Source organism: Netta rufina (genome assembly GCF_964035555.1).
Source record: "Netta rufina genome assembly, chromosome: 2".
Classification (NCBI taxonomy): domain Eukaryota; kingdom Metazoa; phylum Chordata; class Aves; order Anseriformes; family Anatidae; genus Netta; species Netta rufina.
Genome location: NC_140124.1, coordinates 1,621,421 through 1,640,332, shown reverse-complemented (window position 1 = coordinate 1,640,332; position 18,912 = coordinate 1,621,421). Strand labels below are relative to the sequence as shown.

At 45.2% G+C, this 18,912-nt stretch overlaps 1 protein-coding gene across 1 annotated transcript in view; it reads left to right on the top strand.

The window, feature by feature from the left end:
* The window catches only part of PTH1R (parathyroid hormone 1 receptor), a gene marked incomplete at both ends in the record, with an annotated part of 113,629 nt that overhangs the window by 48,669 nt on the left and 46,048 nt on the right, over positions 1-18,912 (top strand). Inside the window, one exon of the mRNA XM_084282956.1 lies at positions 12,353-12,458. Coding sequence (XP_084139082.1) covers positions 12,353-12,458 — 106 coding nt within the window. The remainder of the gene's footprint in view (positions 1-12,352; positions 12,459-18,912) is intronic.

The window sequence follows — 18,912 nt, the reverse complement described above, 5'->3', positions numbered from 1 at the left end:
ACCTGAATGTATAAAGCCTAACTAGCCAGTCTCGTTGCTTATCCTGCTTTGGGCAGTAGTCCAGAGTAGGTGAGGTCCTGAGGTCCCTTCCAACCTGAATCTGACAAGAAAATAGAAAATAACCCACCCCTTCCCCCAGAATAAGATCCCTCCATCAGAACAGACTGCTGATTTAGCTCACCCCATGGCTGTGCAGTCACTCACTGCAATGCAGGGGAGGCAAAATCTGGTTTTCTGACCTGTGCAACTCTCATCAAATTTAGGATACTTGTCAATTCTGTGGAAAATAATAGAGGGAATATGATTTTCGTTCCACAGATACTTTTTGGGGGGAACCTTTCATATTTAACGGTGTTACATTCAACTTTGTAATGACTATTTCATAAGCAGTTTTGGAAAAGTTTGGGTTGATTTGAAAGAAAACCAAAGATATTTGTGTGCAATAGGATCAACATATACAATGTTTGATATTTCTTTACAGAAAGCTGCACCTTGTCTAATGTTGATCATAACTACCCTTAAAGGCTGCTGATGAATGACATCGGCACACCTCTTATCAGTACTCATGGACCAAAGTTACCAGAGTGTTATCTGCTGTTATTACTACTTAAAAAGCAGGTGTTTATTCCTAGACTGTTCTTTTAATTGCTCCTAAATGGCTTTCACTTAGACACTCTACTGGGAGCCTTTCATTCGTAAGCATTAATGCTATTGACCTGGAGCAATTAGTTGTGAAAAAAACTAAGAGCAATTAGTTGTGAAATGGAGATAATCCGGTTTCTGTGCAGTTTGGAGAGCAAAGTGAAGGCTGCTGGCATCCTCCTCCCCAGCACACTCCCCCAAGGCATACTGTGCTTTCTAACCCTCAATGCCTTTGCTGCTGATACCAGAAAAAAAGAAAGAGGGGAAGAAAAAAAAAAGTGCTCTTTTCCTAGAGATCTAATCTCGTGATTTAATATAGATGATTATTCTGCTCTTCTTATCAGTAATTTCCACCCTGGGAGGATAACAAGAGAATATGTGTCAGAGTGTGTTAAGACAGCTCTGTTTGCATCCTTGGCCCAGCTGACGACAACCATCTGTCTTGTGTGTCTGAGAACCTGAGTGAGGCACTGATCTCCAGCTCCCTCATCCAGGGAGGGTATTACTAGAAAGGTTTTAAAAAAATCAGCATGTGACACTTTGAGAATGAGGAGAGAAATCCAAAAGAAGGAATTGTTTTTGAGAGGTGTAAGGGAGCTGGGCAGACAAAGTAAAAGGAGTCAAACTTCCTCATGAAGAACCAAGAAAGACACTGTCCCTTCTATAGCTCTGTCCAAAGTGACATTTAAACCATCTCAGGACCACAGAGAGCGTGGAGGCAATAAGGTCTGAAAGGCCACAGCATGTCTATTTGGGCAGCTGGGTCTGTATGCAGAAGATCCTCCTTGCAGAAGATTCCCAAAAGCATGGAAAGGAGAGGCCTGCATGGTTCCCACTTCCACGGCCCATCAGACTTCCACCCGTGCTCTAAAAAACTTACAAAATGAAATGTTTAAGGAAAAACAAAATGATTGGTGTAGATAGCAAGGTATGATCCTGAAAGAAACCATCTGCTTCTGAAGGATGAGGAGAAAAGAGAGAAGCCAGCACTGTGGCTATGCCGACACAATGGGAAACAAGGGGGATCTCATAGCACACTTCATTGTGTCATCACCTAAATATGACAGCAATGTACTGTTGTGAGCCAAGGTAAATCACAGCGCAATGTCAGAGTGACCTCCTGTGTCTTTCATAGCCCTCCTGACTTTTCAGCCAGCCGGGCACAGCCACGGGGCTCCATTATCAGCAAACAACAGGACCCAAGCTGCAGGAGGGTCAGGCATCACATTCAGCTTCGTGTTTGCTACGTGGGCACCCAGGATCAATCCTGCACCCCCCTGGCAGCTCAGGGAGCCCAGACTTGCTTTCCTAGCTTGGGTCCAAGCCTAACAGCCCCTCTGCAGAGAGGACAGGTCCTTGGGTTGAGCTCTTAAGTTTGGCCACCCAGCCAAGGCATTCAGGCTGGGTTTTGTCTCACCTCATTCAAAATGATCTGCAGATGCCTTGTCTGGACCCACTGCAGTCAGAAGGGAGACCTGACAGTTTTAGGGTGTGATTCATCTGAATGTTTTAGACATTAGCTTTAGGTTGGGATTTATCATTCCTGACTACAGTAATCCTGTTGCACAAGTGAGGAGTGTAATATGTGTTATTTATGACCCAAGAAAGTAACTCAAATCCGTACTGATCGCTACCGACCTCTCTACACCAGCTTCATCTTCTAATTACCAGGAAGACCACCTCTGCTTGGATAGCACAGATAAGCACTTGTCATGGGTTTTCTCCTTCCTTGGAAGGAACTTTTCCATAGCTCAGCCTCCTGGGTTCCACCTCGTTTGCTCCAGGGATGTAAAGCAGGAAAGCAGGCAGTAATTATGGTCAGACAGATGTTCTCCTAAAACTCCATGTCCTGGAAATGTACCATAAATGTCAGTTCCCCCTGATGAATTGTCAGTTCCCCCTGATGAATTGTACGTGCCGACTGTAAATCATGAGAACACTTAGTAAGAGGGGCATTTACATGGCAGGATAGCTAAGGAAGCATAGCCACACAGGCAATCATCTTCAAAGGATGATAAAAGGTCTCTTCTATTGCTGTCATGGCATCACCTCATTCCCAAAAAATCTTCTGCTATTATTGTCAAATGTGGTGGACACCTTTGTTCAGATCAGTTAATGCCCTGTGGCATGAGTTATGATGAGTCTGCAAGTTGTGCTTTGTCCAGGCAGATTTTCTTCTTGCTCCACTTGTGCCGCTTGAGGGATGAGGCTTCCCCAAGGCAAAGTGAGAGTAAATGGGATTGGAAGGGCATCGATGAGACCAAATCAGACTGAACTACTCCCCAAGGAAGAGCAGACATGTGCTGCAGGGCCAGATGTGTCCTCTGCCCATCCCTGTGATGACAAATTGTGTGTGCCCGTGTAGCACATGCAAATGCATTCACCAGTGATGGTGATGTATGGCATGGGCATGGTATGACATGGACAAAGGATTCCCACAGAGACAGCATCCTTTCTTAGCAGAAACTCAGGAAATTGTGCCCTCGCTTGGCCACGCCTTTGGTAGATATCAAAGATATTTAAACGTCAGGATGAGATGAGACATTACCAGTTCTGTGCAACATCTTTCCATGCTTACTTTTCTTCTTTCCCATTCACTGCCATCTTTCTTATTACAGCAGTCATGGGAAATCCGTGCTGAGAGATGGACTGCTTTACACAAGGGCAAAGATGGATTTATGATTGAGGGAAGGAGCAAGTCCTTCTCCCAGCAGGACATCGAGGCACTGAGAAATAGGAAGGTGAGCTCCTCAGGTGCATAGACACCTCCTAGCCATGGGATACCTGGCTCTGAGGGTAGGATGAAGAGCAGGGATCCACCAGCCTGGTGGGGGCAGCTCTGGGAAGGGCAGAGAGAGCCCTGAGCACCACGGGGGGCTTTTGGTCTGTCTGTGGGTGCAGGGCAGGGTCCCCGAGCCCAGCTGGCTGGAGCAGAGTCCTGCTGCTGCCCTGGAGCAGGCGGTGGTTTGGGTGATGTGGTCAAGGGATTAAGGCAAAACCACCGACTTCATTTACCCTCTGGGAGACTGGGAAAAGCAGGTAGAGGGCAGAGCAGTTTGTGCACTAAGCTTTCCACGCTTCCAGAGCTCCCAGCGTGCTGTTTCATCAGGATTCAACCAGCTCTGCTCACAGTTGCTCCCTTTTCCCCTCCTTAGCTGGGTCCCTCTTGGGTGCCCCCCTCCTTTACCCTTCTGTACTCAGGCCCTGTTGATTTAATTGTCCCAGCCCAGTCTTTATAACCTCAGTCCTCACCCACAGACATCTCCAGAGGTCAATTTTAGTCCTCTGGAGGTGGGATGGGGTGAGGGGCACGCACCTACAGGGCAGGACAGCAGCGCAGAGGGCTCATCTCAGCACCCACCCACCCAATTCCCTCCAATCCGAATTCCTGCTACCGCTCTGGCACCACAAAGGGTGCTGAGAGAGATGGGTGCTCATCCATCATGGGGCACAGCAGAGCTTGGGGACAAGAAGAGGGCCCCGTGCCTGGTCCCAGCCCAGACAGGGATATCAATGGGTCTCCTGCTAGGACGTGACCTTCCTCCCATCATCTTCCTCGCCACCCCAGTGTCCAAGCAAACCACAGCTCTGCTCCCGGAGCTTTTGCCATTAGCTGCTGGCAGTGGAGCGTGCCGCTGCTGCTTCTGCTACTGTATCTCCATCCCGGCCAACTGGCACTCCAGCTTTATTTATTTTTAAATCTTTCCAGCATTAACCTGACAGGAAATAGGTTGCAAACCACATTTTTTTTCCTAATGTTGGAAATAATGCCTATTCAGTTTAACTAAGTCCCTCAGGGCAGAGCAAGCCCCACTCCCTGCTCTCCCCTGGTGCGTTTTGTTGCTGTTTTTTTAAGTCGTTTTTATACTCAGGTGATGATAACGTGGGCAGTCAGAGAAGATGCATGGAGATAGCAATAAGTGAGGAAAGGGAATTAAAGTGTCTGGGCAATGGGCAAATCCAGTGTTGCCCATATTGTAGGAGAATAAGCACTGCTTATCTGTATTTACTCTGCTCTGTATATCCACGAGTATATATCTGTATATATCCTATTTTGCTTTGGGCCTGGCAGCAGATCCAGTAACAGAGACTGCACGAGGTACATTTTCCCCAAGACACGATATACAAATCCCTGTTCCTTCCATGCTTGGTTCATCTGGACCTCGGTAAATCAGCGGGGTCCGGTGGCCAGGAGATGCAGGGTTGCACAAATACTTGCAGAAGTGTAGGGAAAAACAGAAGGGACAACTAGATATCCAAACCTGATCACACAAGAACTGAGAGCATCCATCCCTTCTCACTTAAATCCCATTCATTAAAAAAAAAAAAAAAAAAAAAAAAAAGTGTCAGGATCTCAGTGTTTGCCCCATCCTCATGCGATGCCCTGTGTTGTTCCTGACCACCTTCATGCTGCCACATCTTCCTACCTCTGATCCCACACCTCCACAAGCTCCTTGCTGACCCAGATTGCCTCACTCCATGCTGCAGGCTATGTCAAAGGCAGCTGAATCCCCACTGTGCTGCCCTCTGTCCTGCCTTGTTCCAGCATCCTTGGGACCTCTCTTTTGCCTCCAGATCACCAACATTGGTGCTTTCATTTTCACACCTACCTTTTCCCCTTCCTTCTCATGCCCCCCCTACCACCTGCACCCTTTTTCTGCTTCACACTGGCAATTACCTGGTGCTCTGCCATCCAGGAGGGTGATCACCAGCAATCCCTTGCATTGGGCCCATCCAGCGGCTGTGATGCTCTCAACCCTGACCAAGGAATCTGTTTGCCTTCAGCTATTTTTTGAGCTGCTGCCAGGGAAGTTTCACAAAAAGGATAGTGTTATTTCTGAAAATGAGTCCCATAAACAAGGATGAATATGACCTCCCCGTTGAGATTTGGGGTTTACTTTAGTGGCTGGGAGATCAGCCAGTGAAATGGAAATACCAGAAAACATTATCATAATTACCCTATGGCCTCCTCTGGGGGCAAGGGGAAAAAAAAAAAAAGAGAGAGAAAAAAAAAAAAAAAAGAAAGAATGAAAACTGATTTGACAGGCTCTGGATAGCATTGTCATTTCACCCTTCCCTGCTTGGCCTGTCTCCTGCTCCGCATTTCTGCTTTCTCTGAACAAAGGGGAGAAAAAACATTCCTAGATTGTTTCTCCACAAGGAAATTTTTCTGACAAAAAAAATAAAAATAAAAACAGCACTGTGAAGCCAAAAGGTGAGAACCTTTGAGAAAAAGTAGCAGATGCATTTTTCTTGCAAGATTGGGAAGGCCAGAGAGGACACCCCATCCCACCCAGCTGCACCCAGCCTGTAAGAGTTGGAGTGCAGAGCAAAGCTGTCCTCCTGCACCCACCCATGTATTGCCAGGCCTGTCTGTGCCTTTGAACTTGCATAATTGTGGTGCCAAGTAAGCTCAGTGCAGGAATTTATGCTGAAGCAAGTTAGGGAAGTCTTGTGGAAAGGGATTTGCTGTCAGATCTTTTGCAGTGATTACCTTCTGCAGGGGCACACTGACCTCCTCCTTCCAACAGTTAGATTTGGGAGCTGTACCTAGCTGTGACACTATTTCTGACTTCCCTCAGATGCTTTTCTTGCTCCCAGAGCTCAAGCCAGAAAATCTCTTCTCCTTGAAGCTGCAGATCTTGTCAGCTCTGCTCAGGTGGCCAGTTACTACAGACTCCATCTGCCCAAAGCTCTCCCTCTTCAGGGCAATCATATTCTGTGCAAGATGCTCTGAAAGTAAAATCAAAGTTGTTCCCTGGAACTTGGCAATTTGCACCCTTTCGGGGCTCAAACCACCCCTAACAACTCAGCCCAAACCTCACCTATGGTTACAATGGGGCGTATTGATTGGTCATCAAAAGTTTTAATTCTGTGGTGTAAGCACGGACTTAGGTTTGGGGTCCTTTATGTGATGAATCAAGGCTTGGAAAGTGCTTAAAAGCAAGAATTAATAGCCTGTGAGAGAGAAGATACAAGTCTGAGATGGGCACCTTGTCAAAAAAAAAAAAGCTCAATAAATCAGGCAGGGATGTGAGCTCTTCTTTCCATACTTGTCTTTAGTGTTGGTTCAACCATTGACTTTGTTTTTTTTTCCTAAGTGCTCAAGTTTCATCATTTTCTGATAGGAAAGGAAAAAAAATGGATTTTCTTGATGAGACACAGTTTCAATTAAATTCTTAGGAAACACAAGCAAAGTTTCTCAAACAACAAACTTCTTAATATTTCAGGTATTTCATAAATAAAGATTTGTGGCTGCTCCTATTGCATCACCTGCATTGGAATCAAGGACTCAAAGACTTTGGGCAGCCATTCCAGGGATCCTGAGTTGTCAAAGTGTCCGTGTCCCCAGTTCCTGAAATGAATCCACATTTCTTATCAAGCCAATAAGATTAGTAGCAATTTGGAAATTCTTTCACCTCATGTGGAAATTTCTGGCAGTTACATGTTTTACAAAGATGGTTTTGATTTATTTATTTAATGTATTTTGCTTCTTTTTGTATTATGAAAGAAGCATGCTTCATCCCGAAATCAAACCAAACTTAAGTAACAATCAAAATTGCCCTACAATAAAGGTTTTCTGAGAATCTCTAAAAGTGATTTTCTTTGCATCCGGTGTCCAGTGTGTGGAAGAAACTTTGTGCAGATGGAACCAGTACATAAAAAAAGGCAATAATATAGCCTATGATCCTAACCACCAGGAAATGAGAGGATGCCACCAATCCACCTGGAAAAACTCTGGAATAGGAAGTGCTCTCTTTGCTTCAGACTAAATAAAATAAAATAAAATAAAATAAAATAAAATAAAATAAAATAAAATAAAATAAAATAAAATAAAATAAAATAAAATAAAATAAAATAAAATAAAATAGATATATTTTCTGAGTCGTGTCCCTTTATGGTTGTTGAAAAAAAAAAAAAGGCACAGGTGATCTGACTTGTTTTAGGTGGTGGCTTGACAATGGAATGACTCTCAGGTGATCTCTGTAGCTAAATCTCCAAGGACTATAAGGAGAGCCCTGCATGAGCATCTTACATAAATGCTGTTGTGGATGTCTAGATAGCTAATAAGGCAGGTTTTGTATTTACAAGGTACGGTACTTGTTCTTTTTGTCTGACTAATGGTTGTCTAGAGAATCAGAAGGTGAGAAGTACTGGGTTACAGTGTTACAAATAGGTGGCCTCCAGGCTGGTAGCAGACGTTCTTTGTAAAAGATGGGTAATTAAATCTGTATGGGTTGTGGCTACAGTATTTGCTTGGAAGGAACACTTCTGGCATCTTCTCTTAATTGACTTTTCCTGGTCCTGAAGAGCAGGTGTACAGAATAATCAAAGCAGATTATGCTGAGTGTGCCACACTGGACCATGCCCTAAATGTATATTCATCTATCTGGATGCACAGTAGGGCATGGATGTTTCTCTCCCCTTGGAAAAATAGAGGGCCTATAGGAATGTAAAAATAGCCTTATTGAGTTGACCTTCTGTTCTGACAGAGTGTTCCCAGAGCTGTCAGCTTAGGATGTTTAGAGAAGGAGAGAGCTCTTATGGCTGTCACCTTCCAGCATTCAGCAGTCAGCAGTTCAAGACCTCCCTGCGTCAGAATTTGCATGTAGGCTATGGTGTTTAACAGCCACTGAGGGATTTGTCCTTCATTAATTTGTCTAGTTCTGTTTTGAATCTATTCATATAATTTACATACATCATTCTTCTGTTTCTCTTATGCTGTGTTCTCTCCATCTTGTGCCTCTCTGTGCTCAAATTTTGCAAAATGTGACTAGCTGCCATCTTTTCTGTTTTCTGCACTACTCAGTATTTTAGACACCTCTCACACGCATATATTTAGTCCTGTCTTTCTCCCAACCTTAGGAATTCAAATCTACTCCAAGGCTGTGGCCGCTCTGCCAGCAGTGGTTCCCACCTGTTCAAAGCTCCTGCAGCCTGTACCTCAGCACCTCTGAAAGCAAAGCCACTTATTTCTCTGTCTAGGAATATTCAGATTCAAAGAAGCTGGTACACACATCTGCTAATGATTTCAAAGAGGCCGTCCCATGGTATATTTGGATCAGGTATCAAGGTTGTTTGTCAAAGAGGAAGCTTTGCCAAGCCTGATCCAAATATGTCTCATTTCATGAGTGCACCTGTGTTGCAATGAAAATGTGAAAATGTTCCTGTTGATTTCTTTTAACCTTACAGCCAGGCTAGAAGGACAAAGAGTGAGGCATTGTCTTAAGATCAGAAGATACAAAGCAATAAAATCAGGTGCACAGGAAAAAAAAAAAAAAAAAGTGGCACCGAACAGTTAACGGTGCTTCAGCATCTGTCAGGTCCAAAGATGTTCTACATTGTCCCACTGTGGTTGTTTGCCTTTCACCCAAGGCTGAGCCATTTCAGTGCCTGATCCGGCAGCATACTGCTCATTCTCTGTTTCTGGAGAGCTTTCAGTAGGGCTGATGTACTGAAATGTCCCAGAAAGAGTGGACAAGGGCTGGAGATTAAGCTTGGTGATGTATGAGAAAGTACATGTGGCTCTGAGCCTGTCATCCCATCTTGTCCCAGCTGCAGTCAGAGCAGTTTTGCTTCTTAGGTGCTTAACATGAGTTAAACAGCAAAAGAATGGCATTTGAGATTTTTTTTTTTTTTAATATAGTAATTTAGTTGGCAGAGATCATCTAGTCCAACCTCCTGACCTCTTCAGGGCTAACTAAATGTAAAAGTATATTATTGAGGGCAGTATCCAAATACCTCTTGAACACTGACAGTCATGGGGCATCAACTGCCCCACTAGGAAGCCTGTGTCTGACCACCCTCACGATAAAGATTTTTTAGGCATTTAGGCATTTTTAGGCATTTCACACCATTGTTGATCACCCAGTGTCCCAGCAGCAGCCTTATTCGCTACCACGCTTTGAGCTCTGCAGTCACCCAGTTCTTCACTCAGCATGGTGTAAACCTCTTTCATGTCACAATTTGCCCAGAAGGATGCCATAAGAAACATAACTTTCCACATCTCTAAAGGCAGACTTCTCCCCTTCAAGGCAGAGGATTCAATGAAAATCTCTGTTCTTATTCATGTATATGTTTACATGCATGTTTCATCTTCCTCGACCAGGGGAATCACAAAATGGTTGAGGTTGGAGGGGATCTCTGGAGGCCATCTGGTCTAAGACCCCTGCTCAAGCAGGGCCACCTGCAGCAGGTTGCCTAGAAACATAAAAACAGGGCTTAAACATATATCAGTATTTATATCAGCTTGGGGAGAGGGGAGGAAATAGATTTTATATATATATATATATATATATATATGTATGTATGTATGTATTTTTAGTAGTCTGACAAGTTTTGGAAGTATAAAGCTGATAAGCCCTGGTTTCAGGGCTCAGGAAAGCTGAAAACCCAGCTTCAGTTCAGAGCCCTGTCCCAGCTATTGTACCCTGCTCTGGGCACTTGGTGCCTCAGCTCCAATTCTGGGAAATAATTTTTTTTCTATGCCTGGCCTGGACAGGACGTTGTACATCCTGCTGGGAAGGAGCTGTCCATTCTCAGAGCATGGCCAAAGGTGGCTAAGGATGAAGTGCACAAAGCATGTATCATTTGAAATGCCTGAGGTCACATTCTGCTCTATTCGGCCACTATAAATCCAGACTAACTCCTCTGGCTTTGATGGAATTGTTCAGGATTCATGCAGCTGCAAATGACAGCAGGTTTGGACCCAAAGGTTTTATGTTTCCAATAAGAGTTTAAATGCTGGATATTGGCTTAAATGTGGACTGGCCAGACATCTGGAAAAGGATAGTTTTATTTTGCATTAATATTGATGTTTTGAAATCATCTCCCACTTCTGAAAGAGGATTTTGGTGTGGATTTTTTCCAAGGGCATGAAAAACAAACTTCTGTTTTACTAGGAATCCCCTTATCAGATCTAGATATCCATCTGCATGTCTGTTAGCACATCAGCTGCTTGAGCATTCACCATTCCCCTCTGTAGGACCACATGTGAAATAGAGCCTGGGTTTACTTCTAAGTCGGATTTCATTAACCTTCATTATGTTATTTGTAGTAAGTCTTGAGAACAGATTGGCCTTCAGCGGGTTTATCTTGCTTTCCAAAGTGAATTATGTTACTATGAGTGAAGGCACCTTAATTCTGAATAGCAGTGTTTGGAGGGAGTACAGTGAAATTTCATAGCCACCCAGCTTCAGTACATGCTTCAGAGGGATGGAGACCAGCAGCACCCTCCATAGGCAGGCTCCACAACCTACCTACAGGTCTCTGGGTCACTTCTGCCTTCACAAAGTCTCGTACTTTCCTTTGCCTACCTATACTACACACTGATGTTTAGACCTGCTCCATCCATCAAGATGTGGAGAGCTGCCATAGTCATAACAGATTTACTGCAGCCAGTCTCACCAGCACAGTCAATATAGGTTTATAAATAAAAATAATAGTAATAATAAAACTGTTGTTTTCTATAAAATAGTACAGCAGTCATTCTTGATTAAATAACACCATTAAGAACAAGTGCTAAGTCCTGCAGAAGTCCAGAGAAAGGCAGCCTCTGCTCTTACTGCTTTTACAGTTTAATCTAGACAAGGAAAAAAAAATATTAGGGAAAAGGATGCAATGAGAGGACTGGTCCCAGATGCCTGAGAAGGACACAAACCAAGTACCTAGGAGGCACATGAGGAAATGAGAGCAGCCACATTGTATTAGATCAAAGTTCTTAATGGCATGATAACCAAAGCACTTGTTGGTCAGGCCTACCCCATGGGTATAACCCCAGCTTCCAGAGACCAGCCCTGCCTGATGCAAATGTGCCAGCTTCATGAAGCAAGATGTTTTTTGTGACCAGCAAGTGCCTTGGAGGGCCTTGTATCACTGTGTATCAGCAAGCAGCAAACAGAGGAGGGTAACGTAGCTTCTGGGTAAAGCATCCTCCCTGCTCTCCCTTCTTCTTGTCCCTTGACCTCTGGAAACCTCACAGGCAGAACATAGAGGGGGAGAAATAAAATCTTCCAGGGTGATGTTCACAGCCTCCTTCCCCTAAGCCCTCAGTCGGGGCAGATGCTGTCAGCTCATAGACTTGCCTAGAGCAGCCCCCTCTGCACTTGTTCTTGGATTTAGAAAGGATATTGATAGGAACTGACTCCACGGGGCTGAAGACCTAAGAGAGAGGTTGTAAATAGCACTGCATTCATGATGCCAGGTTGTGATTCTTGAAGTGAGAAGAGGCTCTTGAAATCTTGTCCCCGGCAGTATTTTCCATGAGGTGGGTGCCAGCAAACAAAGCATTGTCTTGCCACCCTGCGTGTTATATTTAGCTATGCTTCTGTATCCCAAAGGAATTAGTGTTTAAAAATGCTGTGCTAATGTTATTTACTAGAATGTTTTTTTCCCTTGGGTAGTAGCCTTGTCCCACCAAGCTGCAAACTGAAGCATGCCACCCAAGAAGCTGCTCTCTTTTTATGTACAAGCATGTGTTTGCTGCGTGCAACTGCAATGTGCACCTCCTTTGCCTTCTACACAAATATTTCCATGTGGCATCTTTCAGGGGTGTTGCTTGGACACCAATTAGTGAGCAAAATGAGATGGGAAGAACAAGGCTAGTGAAAGAAACTGCTGGTGCAATGGTGATTGTGCATTCAGATCATCTGCCTTGTCTAGGAAGCTTGTGCCCTGCTGAGGTTTAACCTCATTTCTCCCATCGCTGCAGGTGGATGCTGACGATGTCATCACCAAAGAGGAGCAGATCTTCCTACTGCTAAAAGCCAAGGCCAAGTGTGAGCGACATCTGAAAGCCAAGGTGCCCAAGGTGCACGGTGAGTGTTCCCACAGCAACCCTGACTGCAGGGACGGGGCTTGGAGCACACAAGGGGGGCAGCTGAAGACAGCCCACCAGACTCCTTTTTTCTGGTTAAGCTATGAAAAAGACTTTATATCACAAGGTATCGGAAAGCATAGACAGCACATCCTCTTTCTCCTGCTCCACATGCCAGATTCAAGGGGTCTGGAGGATGTGAAAGTCATGGTCATGGGCTTACAGCCCTTATTGCTGTACCCAAAGCCCAGGCAATGCATGGGAGGCATCACTCACCAGTACACCTTTGCAGCAGGACAAAAGTGGTGTGGGAAACAAAGCAGCCTTCCACCATCCCTTCTATTTCCCTCGAACAAATTGTCTCTATTCTCCTCAAATGGGCCCAAGCTTGGCTAAGCCCCTCTCTTCTACTTCCTTTCTATTTTGAGCTGCAAAATTACTACCAGATGTAGGACTGGGGGGAGAAGGAAGGGAGAAAGCTCTCTCATGTGGGCAGCAAAATAATCATCCCCCATTGGTTTCTTTCATCAATCTCACATGTGTTAATTATTGGCACTGGGGCTGTATATTGAGACATCCTGCACCACCCAGCTAGTCCTGGGTGGGCATCCTGTCCCCTCTCCCTCTGCTGCCTGAGAGCAGGGGACAAAGCAGATCACCTCCTACTTTCACCCTAGCATCCCAAATGTCTCTCTTTCCGTAGCCAGGACTGGCAGAAATACTTGGAGACTGCATCACCAGCCCAGAAAAACTCCCCAAAGCCAGCTGTGATTTGGAGCAGAGCTGCCTGCCCACCTGGTGTCTCTCTCCTGTTGGAAATCACAGAAAGGGGCTGTAAAAAAAAGCCACACAACTTTCAGTTTATTCCAGGCCTCCAGCTTTACATCAGCCAAAACCTCAAGCCACATCCTCTGTGCTTCTTTGTCCTATTCACCCAATGCCCAATTAACACCTCATTAAAAAAACATATGTGCAAAGGCATTTCCTTCTGTTGTACTTCAGACCACCTGCCTACCTCGGGACAGGGTGATATCAACCAGCTGGTCCTGCTCTCACACCCTATTTTCTAGCCCTTCTCTAGGAGACCATCAGCATTTTGCCTCGATCTCTTAGCGGACATCAGCAGTCTTGGTAGGGCTGGGGAGATGGTGATTGTGTGTAACCAACAAGCAGGCTTTGGGCTCTTTACCACAGTCACTTTGGTAGAAGAAAATAATCCCATCACGGAGGTTTGTAAGCACGCCCTTGGTCCTGCTTTAAGACCTCACTCTTCAACCGTGAGACCAGCATTAGCTCTTCCTTTGACTGCAGCAGAGAGGGATCTAATCCAGTGACATTTAGACACCTCATGAACTCATGCTGAGTCCTGGCCTTGGAAAAAGTTATCCTGAGCTGCTTAGGCAATAAAACTTGGGTTTTTGCTTCATCCTCTATAGGAAACCTCTGCTCATTTCCAAGTAGCACAGCCAAAAGGAGGAATTGTTATCTTGATACCTACAGCAGTGCACTCGAGGCTTTAAAGGCTCAATGCAATCATTAGTAATAGATAGCTGGACCAAACTCATCTGCAAGGGATTCCTTAACCCAAAGGCAGAAAGAGCCCTTACTTAGCCTTCCCCAAGAGATTCTCTTAAAATACTGTTAAAAACCCTACTCTGCCACACCGGTGTGGCTCCCCTAGTGGTCCTCACTTTTGCTTCACAGGGAGTGAGCTGCCAGACCACCTCTGGGATGTCAAGGATGGAGGGCTTTCTGTTTGGAAAAGAACTTCCCACTTAGCAGAGGAGCTGCCATCCAGAGATTTTAGGCTACAGACACCCTTGAACACATGAAATGATAATGTTACAGGATATTTGTGAACAGAAAAATTCAAAGTCTATTTTTGTGGTTTTCCCACCCCTACATGCTCCAGGAGTGTGAAGGAATGGATAGATTTTGGCCCTCTTGTAGGCTGAGGGGTGGTAGAACAAAAGGCTGTAATCTACATGATCAAATCTCTTGGCTAAGGCTCACAAGCTCAGTCTCTGCACATAGCTCAGCGTGAATAGTGGTTAGGCCCAGTCCTTTCCTCCTTTGAAGATATGGAAACTGGGGTCTGGTTTCTATTTGTGCTGCTCACCCAAGGACGTACGAGGCTGTGCACTTCTCAGCCAGATGGAGGGCTTAATCCCTTTGCATCTTCCCTCACCACAGATGCAAAAGAAAGCAATTTGGGAAAGGCAACAGTTTTCAAAATTAAATGTACTAATCCTCAGCTGCAGAATATCTGTGTGCAAAATGGTTGAGACTTGGAGCAATATGGATCCTGGGTGAGCACTCCAAGCCTTCAGGCACTCTTCTGTGATACTGCTCCAGGTATTCAGTTTGGGTGGCATAAGGACTGTTCTCATATTGCCACCCCACCTGGTCCTTTCTCTGTTTTGTCTCTGGACTTTGAGTAGTAGGGGAGAGAATTATACTTCGCAGTGCATTCAGCCCCAGCAAGACCTGGACATTCCTGGAAGCAAAGTATGTGATCTGCAGGCAGATCTCAGGGAGATCTGTGCTATGTAATCCTTTATGTAATAATAATGGCAGCACACATCACCAATGTGCCACTATGTCCATAAATCAAAAGCTCTTACCACCAGAGGATGTTACGAATTTGAGCCAAAGTGATCACAGCATTAGTGATGGTGGCATGCAGAATTAAATAATAGATTAATAATGGGCTTGAGCATCTTGAACTACTTTTAGAGCTGGTAGATGGAGAGCACCTTTGGGTGACATCTGTGTCCCAACTTTCTCCAGACATTGATCACAGACTGAACGTAGGATTGCTATTTAGATGAACCACTTAACACTGGGCTGAAGGCTGGACAAGAGATGTTCAAAAATCCCTTCCAACAAGCATTTCAATTATTAGTCCTGCCCGGGGGACTTAAAATTACAAAGTAGTGACACTGATGCCCCTTTGAGAGATTGCTTCCTCCCTGCAGTCATCAGGACTCAAGTAATTGAGGACTGATGATGGCCAAGCTAAAATGCTGCAGATGCAGAGCTGGAGAGGGAAGGGAAGGTCTGGGTAATTCATCTGTTTTGGGGGTCATAAGGAAAGCACAGTTGTCAAAGGACAAAATTTCTTCAGCCATTTTTCACTTAAAGAGTCACACATGAGGGGAAAAGACTATGCTGAGCTCTGCTTGAAGGAATCTGAACCTAACTCACTGCCTCCCAGGCACAATGCATCACTGCCTGGCATGTGAAAGGTGTAAAAGGAGACTGAAATCTCTTCTATTAGTTCCACTTCACTCTGTCTGAAAATATCAAAAAAGGTCTTGGAGCAGGAGTTGGATCTAAACTTTATGATCTGCCCAGCTTTATGACCTGCCTGTGCCACAGCCTTCAGCTCCAGCTGCGGGACATCCCAGTGACAGCCCCGTGACATGAATGTTTGGGAAAGGAGAAAGTTACAGCATAAAATCCCTGGCCCGAGTCAATGAGGAGCAGCTTTGGACCCAAGAGTCCCTTCTCTGCAGGGATGCTCTAAACCACAAGGGTCATAGGAAAAGAGGCCTTTGACCCCGTAGCTGTTTTAGAGCTTCTTCGCACAGCATATTCAGTTGGGCTCTGCAGCTAGTGAAGACTGCTGATTCATCTCACATCCCTGCTGCAGAGTTTTGTCCAGCACCCCTCCATGCTCAGCATTATAGCTGGTGGAACAGCTTCAGAAGACCTCGAGAGAAGCACCCATTGCCACAGGCACGCAGAGATAGCTCCTGTACCTTCTCCTGCAGCTCCCTGAGCCACGGGGTGAGCACTTCTGCAGACAGCCTCTGCTTCTCCAGCGAGCTTTTTGAGGACCTCATCCTGCAGATCTCATCTCACCAACACATCAAGTGCTTACCTAGATTTGAGCTGGACTGAATGTAGCTCTCTAAGATGAGCTTACCTGGGAGGTGTCGGAGGTGTTTTAATATCTCCCCTCTCAGACAAGGAGAAAAAGCAGTCCCAGCCACTCCTAACTGCATGCCATGTCTTGAGTGGTCCTACAGGGCATCTCCCTACCAAGGTTTAGTGGGTGACATTGGTAGTAGTAGTGATGGTTGGACCAGATGATCTTGAAGGTCTATTCCAACCGTAATGATTCTATGATGAGTGATTTCAGCACAAGTTTATATCCTTGGCTAACAGATGAGCTGTGGTGACAGAGATGGTAAGGACCCGTGTGCATGCCAGTTTTCTTACTACAGAAAGCATGACTTCATTTGCTATTTTGGATTCCTTTAGCATGGAAGTTTGAGCAGGGCCAAGTGGGGCAACTGATCAAGTTGAGAAAGAGCTGTTTTGGAGGAAGTTTGTTTTTCAGCTGAATCAGCTTCCTGGTCTGGTTCATCACACAACCCCATAAACAAGAAGGCTGTCATAGGGCGAGAAGCAGAGCCAGGAATTAGAACTATTGGAGTAAGCTGTGTTGCACTGAGCACTGCCTGCTAAGCCTCTGATGTTTTGGAAGCCCAAGATGATTTATCTCTTGTTGCCTGCTCTAATTGCACCCGAGTGGCCCCGCTGCACATCAAGCAGTGTGTGCATCCAATCTGTGCTGTCACATCCAATCCCACCATCACCCCAGATACTCACCTATCCCTCTTCATCAGAAGTTGCCAGCTACCACCTGGCAGACTGCTGTTTGGATCATTCTCCTGCCTGGGTGCAATTGCAGCATGCTGTCATTATTTATTCCACTCTATAATACTCAATGGTCTATGTTTTCAGAAGCAGGGAGAGAATTTGGGACACCTTGATTTTTATTTTTATTTTTTACTTTTTTTTTTTCTTTTTGATAGAAAGAAATATCACGTAAGCTGGCACGAAAGCTTGGTAGGGCTGCTGTCCTCATTCTTGAGAGCTGACGCACAGGGATATTCAACGCCTCACCTCCCATCTCAAAGGAGAGCCTGTGGCAGAGCCAAGATTTGGGTTCTCATCTCCTTACTCTTCAGCCAGGGCACAAGCCACAAACCACATTTCCTTTTGTCCTGGAATTCAAGGTGAGGCTCCAAGGATTCAAATCCAGGTGGACAGAAACCGCCGAAAATCTTTGGATATATCCCACTTGACTGAAACTCAAAACTCTCGTCATCATTCTTGCCGTAAAGCCTCTGGTTTTGTTTTGAAATGAGGAAAGCACATCTGAAATTTCCTGCAGTGCAACGGGTACCTGGATTCTCTTCCTCTTTTCCCCGTCTCATTGCTGAGTGCATTTCACAGGCTAGTTCTTCACCTGGTATGAACTGGCAAATTCCCATTCAGTTTAGTGAGGGCATTGATTTGTCTCAGATTCATTGCTTTCTCTCACAATTCAGCACTGCAACTTTTTTTTTTCCCTAACTGAAGTTCATTCAGACTAATGTGATAAATTGTTAGCAGGCAACCAATGTTTAAATATAATAATAATAATAATAACAACCAGAATTTCAGAGAGATCTGTGGAGAAATGAGGAAGTAGCTCAGCTGAGCCACAAAATTTGATTTGGGGCTGTTATCTGCTGATCTCTTTTTCACCTTGCAGCTACCCACTCCTAATGTGTTTGCCTGTTAATAACAGGCTAGAAATGTCTATGTAGATTAATGCAAGTGAAGAAAATGCACTGCGGGAGGGATCTGTGAGTCCAGAACCACTGCTTGCCCCATGAGAGTGAGGAGCAGGTTTCTGTGCACCACTCCTCCAGTTCAGGCTTGGATTTGGGCTGGAGACACAAACCAGCACTGGCTGTTTGACTGCAAAATGTGATCCTGCCTGTGCATGGACTTCATTAGCTCTTCCCTGGGAAGCAGCAAGCTCAGAAGAGAGGAGCATCTCAAATCACTCCTGTCTGACTTCTGGAAGCAGGAAGATGTTGGTCTCCAGGCCGATCCATGTTGTCCTTTCCCCTTTGCTGGTTTTACTGGCTCTTTGTTATTAAATCCATAGTTTTATTTCTTAGCCTGCATGACGGTTAATAAGTGCCGTGTGCCTTGTGGTGCGGTGCCAAAGAGCAGCAGTTTCCAGGGCGGCTCCTATCCAAGTGGCCAGTGAGTGGTTGCGTTGTTCTTCCTCCCTGGCCAGCATTGGCGTCATCTTTGTGCCGGGCCTGATCCAACGTGGCTCCAGCTACTAAAAATGGCTCTAAAACCCCAGCTAGCACGCCTAAAATTTGGACTGGATGTTGTGAAAAAAGGAAATGGTTGGCAGGTGCATGGAGAGCAGTGGTGTTCACCCTTCTCGTAGAGGCTGGAAGGAGATGTTCATTGGAAGGAGACTTCTGAAGGCTGGAAGGGATGTTCAACATCTGTCTTGGTTTCAATTTTCCTTTGATCCTTGGCCCATGCCCTGATAGACCAGGCAAATAGCTGTCAACTGGAGTATTCAAATATATTATCTGCTGCCATGGCTCAGCAGTGCCTTGTTCAATTTGATGCAATTTAACCAGATC